Consider the following 15,415-nt stretch of genomic DNA (forward strand, 5'->3'; position numbering starts at 1 on the left):
TTAACTTAGATTATAATATTTTTGTTAAGATGTGATTAGCATGATTAGTAAGAACGTAATATTTGATTTCAGTAAAATAATACAATCACTATTCATAATATATGTAATTAGAGTACAAACTAATATATTAGTTATCCGAGTGTTAAGAATCTTATAGATTTGTTACTGTCCAGTATTTTATTTTTTCTGTTTTATTCTGTTTTCCGATTAACTTCTGAAGGCTCTATATACAGAGTCTTTCTTTTTCCTTTGTATAAGTGTGAATATATGAATAAAAATACAGTTTATAGAAATGAGTAAAGAGAACGTTTTTCTTATCCTTCTTGCTACCCTCTTCATTTTTGTCTTCTTGGTCGTTGTCGTCCACCACTTCTAAGGTCGTCGGACGTCCTCCTCCATAACCTGGCAGAAGCTTCTCGAGCTCTCTTATCTCTCCTCTCACACATTGATGTTTTTGCTGAAGTGAATGTTCTGACGTGTACAAGAGATATTATCTCTTTCTCGGGCCATCATGTTTTGGGCCGCACACTCAAGTGCACAGTGTTGGGCCTTTCTCGGTATGGTATCAGAGCAGGTCTAGTACCTGCTCTGCTTCCGCTACCTTTGCTGCTAATCTTGATATCTTCGTGGGTTGGTTCTTATTTCTTTTCATGGAGCAAACAGATCAATCTTCCAACCCATCCAGTCCTTACTATCTACACCCAGGTGAGAACCCAGGTCTCACACTCATTACACAGGTTTTGAACGAGAACAACTACTCTTCTTGGAGCAGAAGCATGAGGAGAGCTCTGCTTTCCAAGAATAAGATAAAATTCATAGATGAGTCTATAAAGAAACCTCAGAAAACTGACACACTGATTGATGCCTGGGAGAGATGCAATATGATGATTCTATCTTGGATAACAAAGACTTTTCCCCACAATTTGCTGAAAGCGTTATATATGTTGAAGAAGCAAAGGAATTATGGGATGAGCTGAAAGAACGATTCTCTAAAGGTGATTACTTCAAGATTTCAGACTTACTTCAAGACATACACTTTATCAAATAAGGAGAAAGGGGAGTCAGCCAGTTCTTTACAGATTTGAAGATCCTGTGGGAGGAGTTAGAATTCCTCAGACCTATACCGACCTGCACATGTCAGGTTCCATGCAACTATGATCTTTCAAGAATTTCCTTGAAGTATAGAGAGATGGACCATATCAAGAATTTCCTTGAAGTATAGAGAGATGGAACATGTAATATGTTTCTTAAAGGGCTTAAACGATTCCTACAACACTATTAGAACACATATTCTTCTGATGGATCCTCTACCCAATATCAATAGTGTTTTCTCTCTTATTATGCAAAAAGAGAGACAAGAAAAACAAGGTTCTGCTGATATCAAAGTTCTGGCCAATGTTGCTGACAAAAACAGTCAATGAAAAAGCCAAGGACGGGGTTCTGGATTTCGTGGTCAAGGAAGAGGAAGAGGAAGAAATCCTAACTATGGCAAACAATGCTCATATTACAACAAAATGAATCACACCATAGATAGGTGATATTCTAAGCACGGGTATCCACCTTGGTATAATAAGGGAGACAACAATCAAGAAAAAAGAAATGACTGGAGTTTTGCCAATGTTTGCCAGAACAACATTGAACCAGAAGGGACTCAGATCACACAACATGCCAATAATAGTAATATTTTCAATTCTTTCACAGCTAAACAAATGCAAAAGCTTCTCAGAATGATAGACAAAGTTGAGGAGCGCACTCACAAAATCAATCAAGTTCAAAGGAATGAAACTGAAAGTAAGCAAGGTAATCTTTCTTGGATAATTGACACTGGTGCTACAGACCGTATAAAATCAAATCTATCTCTATTAAACTGCCAAATAATACTACACTCACTGTATATTCCTGATTTTTGCTTTAATCTAATTTCTGTTACAAATTTTATTAAAGACTTGGATTGCAACCTAACTTTTTCTTCTAAGACTTGTCAGATAAGGGAGAATCATACATTGAAGATGATTGGATGTGTTAACTCTTGGAAAGGGCTCTATTATCTGCAAGACTTTCCTAAACCCGATCAAAGATACATTTCAAAGTCTGTTTTTTCTTTTAAGAATGTTGATATTAATATGTGGCACTATAGATTAGGCCACTCAGGACACAAAAGTTGTAAAACAGATATGTGAGAAGTTTTCCTATGTAAAAATAAGTACTAATATTGTTTATGATACTTGCCATTATGCTAAACAACGAAAATTGTCTTTTTCTAAGAGTGTTTCTGCTACTACTGAATGCTTTGAAATTGTCCACAGTGATATACGGGGCCCTCTTAATACTATCTTTATTCATGGTCATAAGTATTTTCTCACCATAGTAGATGACTATAGTAGACATACATGGGTTTTTCTAATGAATAATAAAGGCCGATTCTCTTAATGATCTCCTAGGAGATCACTATCCCATTAATAATGATGTACACATTGAGTTAGATCATACTAACCAAGAAGAGGTACAACAGGCCTCTGATAATGGAGGCAACAATGACAGCACAGGAAACAATCAAGAGAATCAGAGACACAAAATATCTGACAGACCGAAAAAGGCTCCTGAATATCTAAAGGATTATGTTCATCAGGTCAATCAATCCTTAACTGTTAAAAATGGTTTTAAAACCCCATATCCGATTTCTAATCTGTTGTGTTGTGATAATCTTTCAGAAAAACATTTAAGGTACACCTTAGCTGTTATTGGAAATAAAGAACCCAGATCTTACAATGAGGCCAAGGGCATGAATGAATGGGTAGAGGCCATGTAGAGAGAAATCAAAGCCTTGCAAGACAATAATACAAAGTTGATACAAATTCATTTCAAAGTTGATGGTAGCATTGAAAGGTTCAAAGCCCGATTAGTGGCTAAAGGATACACACAGCAGGAGGGAATTGATTATCTAGACACCTTTTCCCCTATGGCTAAACTTACCACGGTTACGTTACTAATTGCTTTAGCTGCTTCTAACAATTGGTTCCTACATCAACTAGATGTTGATAATGCTTTCCTACACGGAGATCTTAATGACGAGGTTTACATGGAGCCACCTCCAGGTCTGAAAATTCACAATGAAGGACAAATTTGCAGGTTAACCAAGTCTTTATATGGTTTGAAACAAGCCAGCAGGCAATGGTTTGAAAAAGTATCTTCTTTTCTAATATCTGCCAATTATATCCAATCTAAATCTGATCACTCATTGTTCATTAGAAAAACACCTACAAGCTTTATTGCTTTACTTGTATATATGGATGATATAGTGTTAACAAAAAACTCTATGATGGAAATCAATTGCATAAAGGAACTCCTACACAACAAATTCCGAATAAAAAACCTTGGAGAACTCAAATATTTCCTAGGATTGGAAGTGGCCATATCTAAAAAGGGTATCCATCTATGTCAAAGGAAGTATGCTTTGGACATACTTGAGGAAACTGGAATGTTAGGATGTAAGCCTTCTTCTACTCCTTTCCTAAGTGACATCAGCCCATTATACAAATTCGACAACTATCTTGATGATCCAGGTCCTTACAGAAAGCTAATAGGGAAGTTACTCTATCTTACCAATACTAGACTCGATTTATGCTTTTCAATTAATCTTCTTAGTCAATTCATGCAATCACCTACTGACTATCATTGTCGGGCCATTAAGCATATTCTCAGGTATATTAAATCCAAGCCATCCGAAGGGCTATTTTTTGCTACTGACTCCCCTATGCAACTAAAAGCCTTTAGTGATTCTGACTGGGCAACATGTCCCAACACCAGAAGATCCACAACAGGGCTCTGTATCTTCCTTGGATCCTCTCTCATTTCCTGGAAGTCTAAGAAGTAGAGAACTGTGTCTAGATCCTCTACTGAAGCTGAATATAGAGCGCTTGCAGCCACTGTATGTGAAGACCTACAAATTGAAGAGTCAGGGACCTCGACCTTATATTGCGATAACAAGTCTGCAAGGCATATAGCTCATAACTAGAGCTTTTACGAACGGACCAAGCATATTGAGCTTGACTGCCATGTTGTTCGTGAGAAAGTTCAAGAACGTCTTCTGAATCTCCTTCCCGTTCGATATGACGAGCAGTTGGCCGACATCTTCACCAAATTCCTCCATCGCGTCAGATTCAAGTCGATTGTACCCAAGCTTGGACTGGTGAGTATACACCGTCCAGCTTGAGGGGAGGCTGTTAAGAATCTTATAGATTCGTTACTGTCATATGGACAGTATTTTGTTTTTCCCGTTTTATTTTGTTTTCCAGTTAACCCCTTAAGGCTCTATATATAGAGCCTTCCCTTTCCCTTTGTAAAAGTGTGAATACATGAATAAAAATACAGTTTACAGAAATGAGTAAAGAGAACATTTTTCTTACCCTTCTCGCTGCCCTCTTCATTTTTGTCTTCTTGGTCGTTGTCGTCCACCACTTCTAAGGCCGTCGGACGTCCTCCTCCATAACCTGGCAGAAGCTTCTCGAGCTCTCTTCTCTCTCCTCTCACACATTGATGTTTCTGCTGAAGTGAGTGTTCTGACGTGTATAAGAGATATTATTTCTTTCTCGGGCCATCATGTTTTGGGTCGCACACTCAAGTGCACAGTGTTGGACCTTTCTCGGTAATGAGTTTCACTACTTCTAGTATTAACACTAATCTAATTGACTAAAACGTTTAAATATACTGAATTAAACTTACAAATGTAATCAATATAATGAATTTCTAGAAATTTGTAAAATAAATTCAAAGATAGACATTAGGGTTTAGGGAGTTTGTAGCAAGAAAATGAGACGCTCAGTTCGCTTTGTAAAATATAGTGAATGTTATGTGATAATACATATTAACTTCTATGACATTTATAAAAAAACTGAGATTCATGTGTAATAATTTTTAAAGCTAAGGATTATCTCTGTAAAACATAGAAGATATATATGTAACCGTTTTAATTATTAAGGGTACATCATACACGTAAAATTAAATGCAAAATTAATGAAAATCAATATAAATACACAGTAAATAAAAAGGATTTTATAGTGATTCAACTGAAAATGTACTTGAAACTTAATTAACTTATAATTTATAGTATCTTATTAACAATAATAACCATGGTTATCAAACTCTCGAGTTAACTCTTAAACTCTTACGAGTTTACGTTTCCATACATGGTTTTTGAGTTAATTCGGAAGTAAACTCTTTTCCGCGTAAACTCGGTAGAATTAATTGTGAAATCAGTAGGATCGTGTAGAATCGCTACGAACTTGAAAGGGGGGAAATTAAGAAAAAAAGGTTGGTCTTTTTTTATTATATATTTAATGAAATGCATCAAAATTAATGACAATAATCCAAGTATTTATGTTTTACAATATTTATTTTTATGAACTATATATTTATAAATTTTATTTATTTAAAATTATATAATTTTGTAGACTTATTTGAATTAAGAAATTATTTATATAGTATTTTTCATTTGAAATAAACTCTTACGAGTTTACGAATCGAGTTTACTCAACTCTCACGAGTTTACATAAACTCGCGAGTTTGATAACCTTGGTAATAACTAAAAATAGAAATTAAAAGGTTAACTATTATTATGTACATTATTAACATATATTTAAATTTTATATTTTAAAAAGTAACAACCTTTTAATAAGGTACATATACTATACTCCTTGCTGTCAAAGACAAAAGGTATATGTTCCCTTTTTACTTTCACAATTTTGAAAGTGAAGTGCAGATCTAATTTTTATGGCAAAGTTTTGGAAGACAGTGGAAAAAGATGCACAATTTCATTTAGTGTTAGCAAGAATCTGGAATAAAGTAATGTTGTTCTCCAACATTAATATTCTCCATCATGTTATTTCATTTCAACAGAATAGCTAGCAAGTGTTAATGTACATAAACTTTTGATTCAGCTTCTAGAATTCATCATAATAGAATATTAATCAGCAATTAACATTGATGAATTCAGTAAACAGTTTGTAATTCCAAAATGAAAAAAGTGAAATCAGTTACATTATTTATTCCCACTTATCAGCAAAAGCTGAGATTTTCAACCTTTCCATATCAGCATCAACTTAATTACTTGGCATGGATTACATCAAATCAGACATAGTGGAAGAAGAACAATATGACAGAAGCCAAATTTACAGAAAGAATAAACACTGAGACACAAAAATGAGGTTGTGATGTCGCAGAACTTGGACGTGGTCTGCGAGTAACATCTGCACTGCCTCCATTTCCTGGTTTTCCGCTACTTCCTGAACTTCCTCCACCTTGTGTTCTTCTTGTAGTATCAATTGCTTCTTCTTTCCTATCTTCAACTTGGTATTTCACACTTGTTGATTCTTTTATGCTTTCATGCAACTTTCCTGTATAGCACTTGTTAGCATAAACTTAAATGTAATAGGATTAAAAGAATGGTTTATTTGTTTAAGAATTCTGTATAAGGGGTAAGTAGTTTAATATAATAGTGTTTTAATGGAGGAGTTTATGACTTTGAAGATGAAAAATTAAGGAGTAAGTCTATAAAGATAACACACAGAAGCAAATTCAGATTATTCTAAGTGCTGTCATTCTTCTAACAGCACTCAATAACATTAACATTAGTATAAAAAGTGAAAGGAAAAAATGGCTGAATCACATCAGTTTATGGTTGTTTGAAAGAGAGAAGAACAATACCAAGAAGTTTTTGTGCTTCTCCATTGCTCTGGATGAGGCCCTTATCTTCGGAAGTGTTGAAGTTTGAGGTTGATATGGCTTGAATACCTGAAATGAGTAAGAACAAAGCAAAAAATCTCACCTTCATCTTGTGATTTTTGTTGAACAATGTTCAAAGCTTAGCACTATAGGTTTTTAGTTATGTTGCTTTGAGAAGGTTAAGGTATTTATAGAAAGAACTAGAACATCACATATTGAGGTTTGAATTTGAATTTCTAAATATTTAATGTCTGGTAATGTTTTGAAAAAGATTCTCTTAAAAAGAATACTTTTGGAAAAGAGATTGAGAAGTAAGATGTGAGAAAAGAACTATTTTCTGCAGACAGAATAAGAAAAAGTCTCAATTTGAATTAAAGTGTGCATACAGATAAGGTTACTCAGTGGCTAGGATTCTCTGCAGTTGGAAAAGAATTGCAGGGTGCAGTTATAAAAATAATTTTGTAGGTTATTTTTGTTTACCTTTTATTTATAAAGGAAAATTTCAAGGTTGCAGTAGAAAATATAAGTGCTCATTATTCAAACCTACTGCACCAGTATGAACAGGTTTCTTTTGTTTTAATGGTGAAATTAAGCTGTAACTCTGGTGGGGTTTGGACAATTTATTCATAGATTTCTTAAGTTCTTGATTAGGCAAAATGCTTTGCAATAAAGTGGAAACAAGGATTTGACAAGAGAATAATAGGTACAACAAGTGTGTGATGTACAAAATTTTGAAAACTGGTTTATTTTAAAAGTAAATTATGATTATAATTATTTATTTTTATTATAAATAATTATACTTATAATTAATTTTTTGCTTAAATGGATTTTAAGTATTTAAAAAAATGTTTTTTCATGAGAAAAAGAGTTTGATGAAGTCAAAAGAAAAAAGTATTGAAATATAACCATAAGATATGAATTTTCAGATTTATATTTTTTTTTGTAAAAGTTCATAGTGCAGTTAGAAATTAGAGCTGCAGGAAGAAAAAAGAAGACCCAGTATGTAAAATCGATAAGCCCAGTCAAATACTGTTTTGTGAAGAGTAAAAAATAAAGAATAAGATAATGATATATACAAACTTTGAACATTTAGACTCATACAAAAGATTAAAAATAAAATAGACTGTTTTATTATCACTTTTGTCATTATATTTTTTATCTTTTTGTTGAAATTAAAGTTTAAAAATTTTAAAAATTAATTGAAAATATATTTTTATATTTTTATTTTTTTAAATAAATATATTTAACAGAACAAAATGGGAGTTGAAAGAAATTAAATTTGCGTAGAATTTTACAGCTTTATAAGATTACCATGTTAACTGCTATACTTTCGGTTCATTGATTACTATACTTTCGGTTCATTAAAATTGAAAGTACAGACATTGCCAGTACAAGAACTGGTAATCAGTATTTATTTTACACTTAAATAACACCAAATATTTATTTTTCACGATAATTATTTCTTTATTTCTTGTAAGTAGTTAAAAAAAAAGTATCTCTTGTAATTTGTACTCAGCATCTATGCAGAATATTCTCAGCATTCCTAGGTGGCATCGATATAAACAGAAATTATTGATGTAGATATTTATTTTCTCTTTTATTTCATTTCTACTCATTTATTAAAGGGTTAAATATGTTTTTAGTCCTTATACTTTGGAACGATTTTGGTTTTAATCCATTTTTCAAACTAAAGTACAATTTAGTCTTTCAACTTTATAGAACTCTGGTTTTAGTTTTTTTTACCAAATTTTTTTAATTTTATTTGTTGTTTCAAGTACGTTTCATTATAATGTTTGGATTGTTTACATTGTTTGACACATTTTTGCTTCAATGTTAACTGAGAAATGCGTTTAAAACAGTAAATAAAGTTAAAAAAATTTGGTAAGAAGGACTAAAACCAGAGTTTTCTAAAGTTGAAGGACTAAATTATACCTTAGTTTGAAAGAGAGACTAAAACCAAAATCGCTCCAAAATATAGGAACTAAAAACATATTTAACCCTTTATTAAATTCCATTTTGTTTATTTTTCACGTGTTATTTTTTCCCTCTTCGTGTCTTTCTCCCAGCATACACACCTACCCAGCGTGAGCGACACGTTCATCGTACCTCATTACACATCAAACTTTGGATCTTCCGAAAGCTTGTGCCACGCGCCACCGTCACGTGGACTTAAAATATAAATCTTTTTTATTTATTTTCCATCAGTAACTTGCTTATAAAATATTCATGTTTTATAATATCACGGTTCCTCCAAGGGTTATACTAATTTTGATTTTATTTTTTTTAAAACATAAATAATAAAGACAATGAGTGAAGAAAGGGTACACACCATAAATAAATAAATAAAATAAATAATATAAAGGTCAAGTCTTGGACATAAAAATTTCCACCAAAACAAGAAATCTGAACCGTTGAAAAAGCTGAATCTCATCGTGATGGTCCCATACAATTATCAGCATCTCCGTGTAAGTTGTTTGGGACAAGGAAAACGAGACTTTTAGATGGTGGGAAGATTAAGGTAAAAACCAAACAGCCCCTCCAACAAACAACACAACAACATAAAATTTCTTTGCTTCTCTTTCTCTTACTATGTGTTGAAATTCTGATTTTGAAGCATATCTTGTTCTTGAATGGAAAACATGAAGATGGCCATAGATGATGCTTTGAACGCCTTCTCACCTGTATCCACAACTACCATTTACTGGAAATCCCGAAGAAGATCAGGTATATCTATTTATTTATACATACACATATATTTATTTATTTAAAAACTCTTTCTTTCTCAATTAACTTCACTCATCTCTAATTTACCTTGTCTGTTACTTAGTGTTGTTCCAAACAATTTTGTAATTGCTGCACTTTACTTTCTCTTCTGTGCCATTTTCATCTCATGTTGCTCAGATTTGGAAATAGAATTCAATGGTTTTGTTGATTTTTGCATGGGATTTTCGATATTTACATGCCCTCTGTCAATTCTTAACTTTTATTTTTTCACAGAAAAGAAAATAAAGTAGGAAAATTTGTGTATTTACATGATTTGGAACTGATGGTAGTTCCTTATTTGATTATGGTTTCTGTGATTTCTGCAAAATTGGCCACTGTTTCAGATAGAGGAAGCGTAAAATGGGTTTTAAACTTTGGTGTGACTTTTATGTTACCTTGTTGTTTTTTAGGGTAAAGTTCAACTTTGGTCCCCTACTGTGCTATCCTATTTTTAAATATCATGATAGTAATAATAATAACAATTAGTTCCTTACTTCTAAAAATAATGTTTTTTTTATTAAATAAAATAATAAATTTTATGCTTAAATTACTAAGTAAAAAGAATTGATTTTTGAACACCAAAAACTAAATGAGCTTGTTTGAGAATGGAATATTAAAATTACAGATTCAACAAGATGAAAGGATCAAAACTGTTACGCAAATTGTTAGCTGATTAGTACCTCATAATTAAGAACTAACTCTATAAATTTCACCTAAGTTTATGCATCTTGGTAAACAGCTTTATCCGTGATGATATAAATACTGATGATTTATTGCATTCTGTGAAGGGTAGGGAAAAAGGGGAAATAGAAAATGTATGTGGCTGTTGAGATTATGTAGTCATATCATATCATTGGTTTCTCTGTATGACAGCTCACCCTCCAACCAACCCTCTACACAGTAACAAAATAGCCTTAATTATGGTTTCCTTTCCTTGCATATCTGAATTTCAAGTTGATGCACCTCTTGTCACCGATGGGACGTTTAAGCTTGTCAGTGTTACCTTTTTGTAATTTTTCTTTTGTTCTGAATGTGTTTGTGTTAGCATTTAAGTAGGCATCTTCCTTTGGTATACCTATTCAACTATATCAAAGCCAATCCAAAAGTCTGCAGAGAAAAAAGGACTCTGTTCTTTATGCAGAAAATAGATTCATACTGTTAGTTCAATCACAAATCATTATATTATATATATAGAGTGATAAGTTTATTATCTTCTGTAACAACTACCTAATAATTTCTCGGATAACATTCATGTAGTAATTAGCATCATATCATTAGATGTGTTTGTTGAGTGCAATGAACATGAGTACTTTGGCAAACGAGATTTTCCATACGTTTGACTTTGTCGTGCATTGTAAATGATGAGCTGCCAAAAACAAAAATGGTAACTTGTTGCCCACAGCTAGCGGGAGGAATTTAGAGGTATCAGAAGATACTGCTAATACACCACCCAGCAAGCAGGAAGATACTCCTACTCCTACTCCTCCTCCTCCTTCTTCTTCTTCTAGTGAGGAGGTGCAGAACACAACTCCAATTTCTGAGCGTCGAAAGGCCTTGTTTGAACCATTAGAACCTATAAAGAATGTTAATGGCCGACGACCCTCGGCTGAGTCTTTACTTCCTCCCCCTGACTTTGAATCTGCAAACTATCCTAAGGGCTGGTTGATTGGAAAGAAACGAAAGCTTGTCAATGTAGATGTTGTTGAAAGCATGCGAAGGATTGCCATCCAAGAAATGAACAGAAAGGTTCAAAGTTTCTTCAGCTCCCTTAATTTCCAAGCCAAGACACAATTATTAACACTCAAGCCACTTGCTCACTTTCTGCTATTGTTGTTGTTGTTACAGGACAGGGAAATTGATGGACTAAATGAACAACTGGAGGAGGACTCACGTTGCTTGGAGCACTTGCAACTTCAGCTTGTGGATGAACGAAGCAAACGTGCTCGAGTTGAACGAGAGAATGCGATGCTTCAAGAACAAGTGAACATGCTGATGAACATGTTACAAGAGGCAGAACAAATGGGAGAGGAAGGCCAGGATGAACCTTGAAGTTTACCATAGTACATTATGTGTGCTTGTGTGTGTCAAATTCTTTTTGTAGGTTTTTTTCGTCATGGTGTCTATGCAGTTATTAGAGTGCATATAGTAATATTTGGGGGCAAATAGATCAAATCGCAATGAGCAAACTATTCGTTTATCTCAAAAAAGAAAAAATTGTAAATCTTTGTAGTGACTGTGTGGTTGTTAATTTATATCTTGTTACTCTTTTAAACTATAAAAAAGCATTGTAATTTATTGTAATTTATATACTTGCCTAGTTCATAAAGTGGCTTAGTTAAATAAAGATCTCAGTTCAATAAAGATCAGTGATTACTTTTTTCATCTGCGAGCATGTTACCATCAACATTTTACGCTACAATTTATCAACAAAACCAACAAGGTGGCGACGAATTTTGTTACACGCGTAATTTCCACATATTCTATTTTGTACTTCTTCTTTTTTTTTAGCTGAAAATACCATGATGTGCCGTCATCTGTCAGGATTCATCATCAATGTAAATTTCTGAATCCATGCAAAATACAGCAGATACAATATTCACACGGTTGAAAACTATATATATAATATAGCTTTTGGGTTTCTTGCAACTAGCAAGTTCAGGTAGATTGTAATTATCTAACTTTATGAACAGAATCCTCAGACATGTGAAACAAAAACTGAGGCAGAGATGCGATCCTTGGAAGATTGAGAAGCAAATCGCCAGATGATTCCTTTCTGGACATGCCAGTCCCCCCCTGCTTGCAAGAAGCATCATCAGGTTGACTTTCCAAATCAGCTACTTTAGCTTTGCCTGGGGACAATTGAGTGGAGTTGGAGTTGCTCACACCAACTTTTCCACTGTCATCTGCATCAAGACCATTGGCATTTCTGGTCATTGTGTTTGAGTCTTCTGCTGCTGCAGTATCCTTCTGCAGGAGACAGTACAGTGAGTTCACCCTAGACAGAACATCTGCATCTCTCGGACCATTACCATTTCTAGTCATTGTGTCCTCTGCACACTGCAGAAGAGAGTATAGTGAATTCACCCTTGACATCACATTTGCATCTCTCAAACCATTGCCATTTTTGGCCATTGTGTTCGCGTCTTCTGCTGTAGAAGGGTCCTTCTGCAGAAGACAATACAGTGAGTTCACCCTTGACATCACACGCTGTTCATCAGAGGTAGTTGCATGTTGAGAGTCATTGAACAAGTATTGAGTAAATTCTTCCAGAATAGATCTGCTATACTGGCCATCACCAGCAAAATTGGGATTGTCAGATCCCATCTGTTCTGAAATGCAATGTCCAATGTGGCTTACCAAATCGTCCATTGACATCGAGGGGTGAAGTCCAGGCAATTTGATCTGATCCAAATTACTAAGAAACTTCAAAGTTTCAGCTCCTCTACTCCTGAAATCCTTCATTGCATGGATGTTCATCACTGCACATGATACAAACGGCATTAATATAATATTTGCATGATGATAACATGAGGCATGCAGAATGAATATAAAATATGATTCACAGTTTACTAACACGTACCATATTCTTTATATCATTATAGTACTACATATTCTTTATATCATTATAGTACTACATATGATAGGGAGGGGGCTGAACATAATATTAAAAAGAGACGTATGTTATAGCATAAAATATAACTCAGATATTTTTGTTTGTGTAGTGTTGAGATAAATGTAGCCATTAAGTAGTCTACACTTTGTGAATTTTTTACTTTTTACCATGAGAAAAACCCTATAAGTTTGTACCCGCATTGATAAGGGTAACATATATATGGTGTAAGTTTAATGGATAGCACAGGATAAACAAAAAAGTTAATTTACCATTATACTGAATTGAAATGGTATTAAAAATTTGAGCAGCAATTACCTGGGCTAGGTGAGGTAATTTCTTGGGAAACATTTTCCACAGCTTTACCAAGATTAGGTTCACTTTTTGAGGAAGACGATTGAACTGCAGATCCTGACTCTACATCCTGCAGTGCAAAAATCCCACCTCTCTCCTCGCTTTTTCTATCAAAACCATCACTTGTTTCAATGTGATCGTGAATTGAACTTGTTCCGGGATCAAAATATGGAGAATCCAACACCAAATCCGGCTGCTGGCTCAGACAGTTGAGACGTGGATCACACTGAATGAGCTTCTCAAAATGCTTGCCTAGCAATCCTTGTGGACACTGCAGGAAATGTCTCCTGTAACAATAAAGAGAATTGCATCGCCATCACCGAGGAGTCAACGTAACAAACCGCCAAAAGAAGACCAAATACAAAATATAACCGTACCTGTTCAGGCTGGCTTGTCCACCAGTAAAGTCTGATGTTGCCTGCCACAAGGTATGCTTCCTTGGCTGTGGATTGATCTCTCTAAAAAACAGAGGTCTTCTTGCCAGCTACAACCAACAAAAGGAACACCAACTTAGTGCCACAGATAATTGTGATGCCAAGTCAAATTAACATAACAATCAAAATAAAAGCAAAGGAGATCGTTTATGGTTTACCACTACTTCGAGCGTGCCTGGTCCATCCTCAGGGTAATTTGCCTTGAGAGCCATGATATCAGACCAAGGGATTTCAATTTTATTCTTCAGACAACCATCAAGGACTTCCCATACCAGCTTATGCTTTGCAAAGTAACATTTCGCCACCAAGTCTCCTTCGTATCTAGATTTGTACTGCACGATTCACCATATGCACATCAATCACAATATCACATCATGTCTGTTTGTATTGTAGTAATCATATTACATGCTATTCAACAAAATTCCAAGAATACCTCCCAGGTCCCGATTTTCAAAATGGTTCCAGGAAAATTGGAGGCTTTGAGTTTAGAATCCGCCGCAGCAGAGGCAGCAGAAACCTTGTAATCTTTCTTCTTGGACTCCTCTTGTTGGGAGAGCCTCATCTGAATCAAATCCAACAGGGAAGGACTCTTCTTGAGACGCAAACCCAAAGGGCTTGGCTCATCCAAGGGATTATACGAAGTTGGTGGAATCGAAAGGGAATCATCACTAGAATCACACTGTTTCAAACCCAAAGAAAAAAAATTCAATCAAGAGAAAACAAAACAGAAACAAACTACCCATAGACAAAATTGGTGATGGGCATCAGAAAATTGGACAAAAAAAAGCTATTTTAAGGAAAAAAATTAAACCTTAGGGGGTGTTTCCAATTTGGGTCGCTTGTGGGTGTGAAGAGGGGGAATTTCATCTTGAACCTCCATCTTCACCTTTTTCAGACATTGATTATCTGTATCAGACCTCATAAGCTGAACCATGCCGCTGATTCAAACAAACAGAAGCTATGACAAACAAGACGAGCAGAGTTTGACTCCGAATTTCAGAACAAGAAATGAGATATCCTTTAGCAACACTTCAGCAATGCAACGGCGGGCGCTGAGGAAAACCAATGTTTCGTCTCTTTCTTCAATGGCTGACTGTCACGTGCCGCGTACGAAACGACGCCGTATTTAAAACACGACAGCTGGGTCAAGCGGGAGACGAAATTACAAACACACCCTTGACTTGAAAAGAAAAGCATGGGCCTTTTATGTCGTGTAGCGTGGGTAGATTGAGAATTTCCGTTTGCGGTGGGAAACGGCGGTGCGTGGTGCCGTCTGGAAGGCACGTGGCATCACGTGATGTTAATGGATAAAATGTGGGTCCCGGTTCATGAACCTTCTTGGTTATAGTTGCGTGGTGGAGTTGGATGGACAGGTGGAAGGATCTGGTGGGAGGGTTGAACACGTAAGCTGGAGAGATGGGTCCCACCATATATGCTTTTATGGATAATGTAAGTAATTTGTTAATTATTATTATTTATTTTTATTATTATTATTATTATTATGCTTTTGCTTTTGCTTTATGCTAATGGATAA

The 15,415-nt window shown here is 34.8% G+C and overlaps 4 protein-coding genes across 9 annotated transcripts; 2 read left to right on the forward strand and 2 right to left on the reverse strand.

Moving 5' to 3' along the window:
- Nucleotides 1-2,959: 2,959 nt before the first annotated feature.
- LOC106752595 (uncharacterized mitochondrial protein AtMg00810-like) lies at nt 2,960-3,874 on the forward strand. The gene has a single exon (XM_014634309.1). It carries the CDS (start codon nt 2,960-2,962, stop codon nt 3,872-3,874), a length of 915 nt encoding a protein of 304 aa, XP_014489795.1.
- A 2,099-nt stretch (nt 3,875-5,973) lies between these two features.
- LOC106752636 lies at nt 5,974-6,896 on the reverse strand. Its single transcript, XM_014634348.2, has 2 exons — nt 6,703-6,896; nt 5,974-6,392 (listed from the first exon to the last, which is right to left on the reverse strand). The coding sequence occupies exons 1-2, from the start codon at nt 6,827-6,829 to the stop codon at nt 6,127-6,129; spliced, it is 393 nt and encodes a 130-aa protein (XP_014489834.1). The 5' UTR covers nt 6,830-6,896; the 3' UTR covers nt 5,974-6,126.
- Nucleotides 6,897-9,100: 2,204 nt separating this feature from the next.
- On the forward strand, nt 9,101-11,788 carry LOC106752648. Of its 4 annotated transcripts, none has more exons than XM_014634365.2 (4): nt 9,101-9,238; nt 9,335-9,444; nt 10,850-11,229; nt 11,329-11,788. In XM_014634365.2, exons 2-4 carry the CDS (start codon nt 9,351-9,353, stop codon nt 11,530-11,532), a joined length of 678 nt encoding a protein of 225 aa, XP_014489851.1. In that variant the 5' UTR covers nt 9,101-9,238; nt 9,335-9,350; the 3' UTR covers nt 11,533-11,788. The 4 variants fall into 4 exon arrangements, with proteins under 4 accessions (XP_014489851.1, XP_022632905.1, XP_014489850.1 ...); XM_022777184.1 differs by having other exon boundaries at nt 9,102-9,238; nt 10,886-11,229; XM_014634364.2 differs by lacking the exon at nt 9,101-9,238 and having other exon boundaries at nt 9,245-9,444.
- A 151-nt stretch (nt 11,789-11,939) lies between these two features.
- Nucleotides 11,940-14,987, reverse strand: LOC106752646. 3 transcript variants are annotated; one of them, XM_014634363.2, is made up of 7 exons: nt 14,693-14,987; nt 14,315-14,560; nt 14,040-14,213; nt 13,825-13,931; nt 13,412-13,734; nt 12,841-12,962; nt 11,940-12,648 (listed from the first exon to the last, which is right to left on the reverse strand). In XM_014634363.2, the coding sequence occupies exons 1-7, from the start codon at nt 14,813-14,815 to the stop codon at nt 12,154-12,156; spliced, it is 1,590 nt and encodes a 529-aa protein (XP_014489849.1). In that variant the 5' UTR covers nt 14,816-14,987; the 3' UTR covers nt 11,940-12,153. The 3 variants fall into 3 exon arrangements, with proteins under 3 accessions (XP_014489849.1, XP_022632904.1, XP_014489848.1); XM_022777183.1 differs by having other exon boundaries at nt 11,940-12,690; XM_014634362.2 differs by having other exon boundaries at nt 11,940-12,962.
- Nucleotides 14,988-15,415: the final 428 nt, after the last annotated feature.

This window comes from Vigna radiata, unplaced genomic scaffold (assembly GCF_000741045.1).
Source record: "Vigna radiata var. radiata cultivar VC1973A unplaced genomic scaffold, Vradiata_ver6 scaffold_153, whole genome shotgun sequence".
Lineage (NCBI taxonomy): Eukaryota > Viridiplantae > Streptophyta > Magnoliopsida > Fabales > Fabaceae > Vigna > Vigna radiata.